The sequence below is a fragment of the Echinops telfairi genome, unplaced genomic scaffold (genome assembly GCF_000313985.2).
Source record: "Echinops telfairi isolate 266 unplaced genomic scaffold, ASM31398v2 ScPeMD7_3533;HRSCAF=4204_0, whole genome shotgun sequence".
Lineage (NCBI taxonomy): Eukaryota > Metazoa > Chordata > Mammalia > Afrosoricida > Tenrecidae > Echinops > Echinops telfairi.
In genome coordinates, this window is record NW_022107431.1 from 27,240,562 (window position 1) to 27,248,852 (window position 8,291).

At 43.4% G+C, this 8,291-nt stretch overlaps 1 protein-coding gene across 1 annotated transcript in view; it reads right to left on the bottom strand.

Annotated features, from left to right (window-relative positions):
• Nucleotides 1–8,291, bottom strand: part of ADGRG6 (adhesion G protein-coupled receptor G6) — a 153,439-nt gene that overhangs the window by 136,868 nt on the left and 8,280 nt on the right. The window contains exon 2 of the mRNA XM_045294584.1: nucleotides 1,850–1,950. Coding sequence (XP_045150519.1) covers nucleotides 1,850–1,950 — 101 coding nt within the window. The remainder of the gene's footprint in view (nucleotides 1–1,849; nucleotides 1,951–8,291) is intronic.

The window sequence follows — 8,291 nt, forward strand, 5'->3', positions numbered from 1 at the left end:
CTCAACTATCTGGTGATCTTTTGTTGTTTGTTCATATTTTAAAACAAGGCTCTAAACCAGGCATCCTCAAACTACGGCCCCCTGAGGACATTTATCCAGCCCGCCGGGTGTTTTTGCCCCGTTTTGTTTTTTACTTCAAAATAAGATAAGTGCAGTATGCATAGGAATTTGTTCATAGCTTTTTTTTTTTTTCTAACTATAGTCCGGCCCTCCAACGGGTCTGAGGGACAGTGAACTGGCCCCCTGTTTAAAAAGTCTGAGGACCCCTGCTCTACACTGTTACACACGAGGTGGTCACCAAGAGGTAGTATCCCACTCGAAAGGTTTAACAACAGGATCGTGAAAAAAAGAGCAAACAACAGCCATAAAAAAAGCACAAAACCCGTTTTGCCCAATTACCTGCCTTCCAGAGAGAGCTACACTGCGCTCTGGGTACACCGTCCAGGCCATTCTGTACTTTCAAACCATTTCCCTTTGAGCTGCTGATGCATCACAGATAGCAGCAGCAGCCTGGGCTTGGAAACAATCTTCTGATATCTCTGATTGCAAGGCAGAGGGAGTCTCCTCTCCCAGTGCTCATGACTAAGGCTATCTGTGTAGAAACAGGCCTCGGGTTGCCTAGGAATCCTCTGGCTCTTGGCAGTGTGTTTCCCACTCTCCCCCTGTCTGCGTGAGGCATCGCTCTGTGTCTCCAGCATCAGTGGCACACAAAGAGAAGCGAGTGCTTCCAACACCCGGTAGAGATTCGTATCGGGTGGGAAGAGATTCTGGCTAGCGGTTAAGTGCTCATTCCCTTTTATCGCGTCACTGGCCATTTTTTCCTAAGCGGTTTATTTTCTCGTTTCTTGACCAAAGAATCACTTAACCACCTCAACTCACTTTGAAGTAATGTAATCTGATGGTAACAAGGCAAATGATTCAGAGGTGTGTAAACTTCCACAGTCTACCCCCTTCTTCCAACCCCATACCTGAGATAAAGCATGCTAAGCGCCTAGGACATATCATTCCATGGCTTAATAGGTTTATCTGGACTTACGCAAGCATACACATAAATAACACAGCCCAGGTGTGTACAATGGAAGCTAGTATAAAACTAGAATAATATCTATTATTTTATCATTTGCTTTGGGGGTCCTATGTTTCATCTTGCTTGTTTTAAGTTTCCCAAATGGTTGGGGCTTTAGTATCTCTCTCTCAATGTGTATCTTTGTGTAAATATGCACAGCAAAACAGATAACATTTCCACAAATTCTATAAGCATAATTCAGTGATATTGACGACATTTTCAAGATATGCAATCATTCTTGCTATCTGTTTCCAAATTAATTATTATTTTTTAATTTAACATTATTATTATGGGCATCTTTCCAGTCCAATAGATATATTTTGACAACACTACTTTCAATGCCGACACATTATTTCATGGTATGATTGCAGAATAATCTGTACAATCATTTCTCTTTGACAGACAGAGTAGAACTGCCCTTGTGAGTTTCTGAGATGGCGACACTTTATGAAAATAGAAAGCCTCCTCTTTCTCCCAAGGAATGACTGGTGCTTTCAAACTGCTGACCTTGTACTTAGTAGCCCAACGTGTAACCACTAGGTCTTCAGGGTAAAGAAAATATAGTCATTAGAAAATAAACCAACTGTCGAAGTAATTGTATTGATAAAGAACGCAGAGTATAGAAAGAGGCGATGGATTAGGGGCGGGGATGGGGTAGGGGAGGCCTGTAAGGATAGAAATAGAATAAAATCACAGTAAATAAACTTAAGGTGCCTTAACTAAGCAGCATACTTTCACCATGTTATCATCATGGCTCAGGGTTTGAGTGAGAGTCTTGCTTACCTGAGTGAGGAACACATACGCTGTAGAGAGCACAGCAGAAGAGAAGAGAGGCCAGCTTCCATGTCCAGTTCCAGCTCCACATTCCACCTGTGCGAAACACCCTGTAAAGAGAGAAAGCACACTCAGGACACGCAGCTTCCAGAAAAGCAGGAGGACGTTAACAGTGTGGGGTGAAGGCTGCCAGCAGGGCCCGGGAAACGGACATCTTTTTCAGTGTTGCTTCCAAATAGAAACCTCAACACCAACCCACCGCCGTGAAGTTGATTCCCACCCATCGCCACGCTCTGCCGTGTTCCCCACGTTGGAAAGCCTTCCTGGCACAGACGTCTCATCTTTCTCCCACAGGGCAGCCGGTGGGTTTGAATTAGCAACGTCGCACTTAGCAGCCCAATGCTTACCCCAGGACACCACCAGGGATCCTTTCCAAGTAAAAGAGAAACTTTAAAAACATAGTGAACTTATCACTTCAAGTCCATTAACCTGCCACCATAAAGTGGCTTCCCGGGGAAAAACCCTGGGGTTGTAGAGTAACACTGAGCTCCACTGAATTTTCTTGGCTGTCATCTTTATGGAAGCAGCTCACCAGGCTTCTCAACCAAGGTGCTTCTGGGTAGGTTTGAAACAGCAACCTTTGGGGACAGCAACTGTTGCTGTCAGCTGCCTGCAAGTCCATTCTGACTCGTAGCCGCCTCATCTTGTCTAGTGCAAACCGATTGGCAATACCCAGGGATGTTAAGTAAGCAAAATGTAAAAGAAAATCGTGCTCATCTTGTCTAGTGCAAACCGACTGGCAATACCCAGGGATGTTAAGTAAGCAAAATGTAAAAGAAAATCGTGTACACGAAACCTGGAGAGAGTGGGAACCTGTGTGAACTAAACCCTGGGGAGCCTGGTGGCATAGCGATTACAAGTTGAGCTGCTAACTTGAAGGGCAGCAGTTCAATACCACCAGCTGTCCTTTGGAGAAAGAAGAGGCTTTCTACTCCTGTAAAGCGCAACAGTGGCAGTTCTGGTGGTGGGATCACTCTGAGCTGTACTTCACCCAATGGCAGTGAGTTTGCTGTGCTGTGCTGTGCTGTGCTGTGCTGTGGTATAAATCAAAAACTTCTCAGAGAAGGAAAATTGAAGGCTGAAAGTAGAGAAGATTCTTAATAGAGAGCGTTTTAGTCCCTCAGCACCCTGTCAGAAGTGGAACACGTGGTAAGGCTGAACAAACAAGGCAGGCTCTTCATGTTGTGGCTCGCAGACAGTTCTCTGTATTTTGTGTGTTCATCGGGCTCATTTCCCTTTCCAGAGTGTGTGGAGTAGGTGATGTCTGCAGGAGGATGGGAAATACTCCAAGAATTTGAAAAGAAGTCACTTATTTAAATAAAAATAGAACAGTTTCCATTTTAGCATCAGCAAACTCAATCCCCTCTAGGTAGTGAGAAGTTTGTATTGATTTCCACTTCAGTCTCCCAGCAACTTTGACATCAAAGAAAATGTTTTTAAAATGATAATGGCAACATATGTACAAATGTGTTTGATATAATTGCTATAAGGATGGATTATTATAAGAGCTGTAAGTTTTAAGCTTATTAATTTAATAAAGGTGTTTTCATTTTATAATACCTGCTACTTAACAAATGGAAACATTCCAAATAAAATTCAATCCCCCAAGCCCTTTTCTTGGTCTTAAACTGAAGCATGGAAGCATTTATTTTTCTAAATATTAATTTCACTCTAGAGCACTAGCCGTCAATGTTTTACACTGGCTAGTGGATGGCAAGTGTTATACAAACTAGACTAAGACATTCAATGGAAGGGGAAACGCTTTGAAAATCTCATAATCCTTCTGCACAATGGTTTCGTGTTTACAGTGAAAATTCTATTTCATAGTGATTAGACAGGAACATCCATATCGTCTTGGCCCCAAACGATGATATGCTCTCCTTCATTGACTTCGTGCCATCAAAGAAGACAAGCAAGTGAAGGACACGCCACAATAAAGTCAGTGGCCGAAAGAGACGTTGAGCTTGGATAGCTCAGGTGTTATGCAGGCAGGCAAATACGTAACAGTGAGAAATCTCCTGAATATCTTAAGATCTCCAGTAAGCAAATATTTCTCTTATGATAAGACCCAGAAAACCAATCCCAACCCTAGCGTGTACAGTCTGACTCCATAAACCTTACAGAGGGTGTCTCGGGCTGTCAGTCTTTACGGGAACAGGCGGGCTCATCTTTCTCCACTGAAGCAGCTGGTGGGTTTGAGCCACCGACCTCTTGTTTAGCAGTCCAATGCCCTCCTGATAGTGCTACCAGGGCCCCTTAGTGGATAATTGAGAGTCCTTTATTTCTATGTTTAAAGACCACTAGCAAGATGCTTTAGGACCATGGCAATGTCTTCTTTATCTATAAAGTGTTTATTGGGGTAAGGCAAGGGAATGTGTAATACTAAAAAGCAAACCAGAAAAGTAGGAAGAAAAGACTAGATCAAACTAAATACACAGCAAGTAATCCGTGAGCTTGGCTGAGGCTTGCATTACAAATCCATCTCACTGTGAGAACGCATGTTTCAGAAAAGGAAGCAAGCTCTCAAATTAGACAGACCTGGGTTTACTCTTTATGAGTTATGCAACCTTTGTACAATTGACACCACTACCTTGTGATTCTTAGTCCTCCTCAGTAAAACCCCCATTCCTACCCCCCATAGAGTTGCTGAGATAATTAAGTAAGATAGTACCCTTTAGAATAGTACACAACACTCAACAAGTGATTCATTTTCCAACGGCTGTCGACTCATTCTGACTCATAGCAACCCTACAGGATGGGGCAGACCTGCCCCATGGAAATGACCACATCAAGCTCCTGCAGAGCAGCCAGTGGATTTGAGTCTCTAACCTTTCATTTGCAGCTGAGCTGTTAATCATTGTGCTACCAGGGCTCCCAGTAAAGAGCCGCTATTATTATTTGTCCTATAATCTCAGACATTCTAATATCAGCTTGAAATATAACATTCTACTATCAGTGAAATCACACAAACTCCCTTAAAAAAGAATGGACAACCGGACACACCAACACCTAACGTTTGACCTTGTGGTCACTCTCGATCATCTGGAAGCAAAAATAAAATCGATTATTCCCGTGTGCCACAAACACAGACATTTTGAGTCAACTCTGAAACTCACACCAGGCTTTCGTATTTGTCAAATCGGAGTGCCGGCAGACTGCAACCCCTAATGGAAACACTAAACGCGGACATGTTTGGATGTTGGATGTTTTTTAATAGCGGACAGTATGCTTCCAAAAACATACTTTCAAAAGATTTGAAATGAAAAGTGGTTTTGAGAAGAAATATAATCAGTCGTGAGATGCCACCGTCATCATATTGTGAACTCTGGAATCGGACATACGTATCTCCTGGCTCTTGAACTACGTGATTTAGCGTGTTACCCACCACACAAATAATAGAAATGAGAGTGCTTAGTGGGACACTGTATTTTTAAAGGGTTCTTGTTCGTTGCTTCTGAGTCACTTCTGATCCAGGACGACCCTGTAAAATAGAGCTGCTCCGCTGGCTTTCCTTAGGCCATAATCTTTATAGCAACAGACCACCAGGTGTAGATTCAGTCACCTTTTGGTTATCAGAAGAGAGCTTAAACAGCATGCCACCCTGGAGTCCTTACAAAGGAGCTTCCTGGTAGCCCCTCTCAAGAATATCAATGTCAGTCCCATGGCAAGCTCAGCCGTTTGGAAGGATGAGCTCATTCCCATGGATGCTGGATCAAAAAGGTCTTGCCCAATCATGCTGCAATGAGTGCGTTTCTCAAACAAAAGGACAATTGCATATTCCACGATGTTTAGAGCTGGAAGAGACAAAGATGGAGTCTAACCTCATGTCACAGAGGAGGAAAATAAGGCTCTGATACATGAAAGGACGAATCAATCAAATCTGGCTGCCAGCTTCCCAGAGGCTAACAGAAACATGAGTATACAAGAGAATGCCTGGCTTCAGTCTTTGTAGTTCATGAAAATTCCTTATTATCCCTGTGTGAATAAATAAGGGATCCCCTCCTAAGTGCATGTACTCCCTAAACAATACTGGGGGAAGGGGGTGCTCTTGCTCATTAGCTTGGCTACCCTTGATGCTTCCTAGTTTATTTGCTCATGCAATTTCTCCTTTGCTACAAATGGTTCTGACATTGAGGGAGGCCACTTTCAGTCCTGAAGTTGTTTTACAAACACTGCCTACCATCCTATCAAGCAATAGCCGCAAATGATGACACAGGGATTGATGTGTTCCAGCCCCAAGACTCCATCCCTTTGCACAAAAAGGGACCCCAGCACGGGGAAGGCATTTGTAAGCAAACATAAATCATATGACATGCCAACTTTCATCCACTTCACGGTTTGCTGAAGAACAGAAACAAATAAATTTAGAACAGAGGAAGGACAGCGCCGCTAGGCCTCTTCTCTCAGAGGGACACTTAGCACAGGCACATCTCGCAGGAATGGAAAACCCTGCACAAGGTTACCAAGGTTGCACACAGGAACTCGGAGACACAGTGTCCAGTTTTGGTTGTGGCCTCCAAATTCTACTGAAGAGAGGAAAGCTATTTTTATTTGAGAGGGAGATTTTTGACTTCTAGAATGTGAAATTGAAAGGTTATGAGTAAAAACCCATCAACTCAAAGGTCAAGAAACCAAGATGCTAAATTATGTTCCCAAGATGACCAGACCTGTTATGGGGAGTGGAGGAGCCCAAAAGATCACCTTCTGTCACCCAGCTTCCAACCCAGTTGTCTTTGGTGAGAACCAAACTGCCCCCATTGCAAACCCGCTCCCCTTTTTGATCTGTATAGGCCGCAAAACACAATGCGCTGATGCCTCATCAAGGGAACTTTAGAGCTTCATCCTTTCCTGTTTTGCTTTGTTTTTTAATCATTTTACTGGGACTCTTACAGCTCTTATAACAATCCATCCATCCATTGTCTCAAGCACATTTGTACATAGCTTGCCATCATCTTTTTCAAAACATTTCTTTCTACTTGAGCCCTTGGTATCAGTTCCTCTCTTTTCCCTCCCTCCCCACCTTCCCACCCTTGTGAACCCTTGGTAAATTATAAATTATTATTTTCATACCTTACACAGTCTGCTGTCTCTCTTCATCCATATTTCTGTCATTGGGGGGTGGGTGGGGGTAACAAATTATATGTTGATTATTGCAATGGGCTCCCCCTTTATCCCCCGTCTATACCCACCTTCCCCCTACCCTCATGGTATCACTACTCCCATTACTGTTGCTGCGGGGTTTATCTCTCCTGGATTCTGTGTGTCGAGAGCTCTTATCAGCACCAGTGTACATGCTCTGGTCTTGCTGGATTGGTAAGGTAGAACTGAGATCGTGATACTGGGGGGAGAGGGGGGGGACAGTAAAGAACTAAAGGAATGTTGTGCGTTTCATCAGTGCTCTACTGCACCCTGACTGACTTCCCCCTTTCTTGTGATCCTTCTGTGAGATGTCCAATTGTCTACAGATGGGCTTTGGGTTGTCACTCCAACCCACCTCATTCCACATCAGTATGACTGTTTGTTTTGGGTCTTCTGATGCCTGATACCTGATCCTGTCAACACCTCATGATCACACAGGCTGGTGTTCTTCCATGTGGGCTTTATTGCTTCCCTGCTAGATGGCCGCTTGTTTAACTTCAAGCCTTGAAGGCCCTAGACCTCTATGTTCTAATAGCCAGGCACCATCAGCTTTCTTCACGTTTGCTTATGCACCGAGTTTGTCTTCAGAGATCATGTTGGAAGGTAAGCATTGCAGAATGCCAGGTTATCATAACAAAGTGTTCTTGTGTTGAGGAAGGACTTGAGTAGAGGCCCAATGACCATCTCAGAGCCCAATCCTTTCATAGGCATTGTCTTAAATATCAGTTTAACCCTTTGTAGAAGTGACTATCCAAATACATCACTAAAATAATCTTCTTATAAAACCCTCCCATCTCCCTACTCCTAGTGGCTTTCCCAAAAATAATAATTTAAGTAGAAATTAATGAAGTAGTTTTGAAAATGGTAGAGAAATTGATAAGGCATTGATTCCATTAAAATCAACACCAGTCAGAATTAATTTCCTTCCCCCAACCCAACCACACTTCCCTGACACTCTCTTCACAAAGAGAAGTGAGGAGTCCCAGAGAGAACACCTTCACCTCTGCAGAGGGAAAAGAACAGCATTTTGATTCACTCACGTTTGCGTGCAATTGTCTGTCTTTCGTCTCCTGTAAGCTCACGTTCCTGCGTCAAAGCAATGAATTAAAAGAGAAAGTGCTCTTCTAGTCGTTACTCAATAGAAATCCTTTAGTGAAATGAGGGTGACTCCATCTGTCAAAAGGCTGAAAGATGTGTTCTTTAAAATGGCACAGAGTCCCCAAGGTCTGAATACAACAGGCCGGCGCAGAGT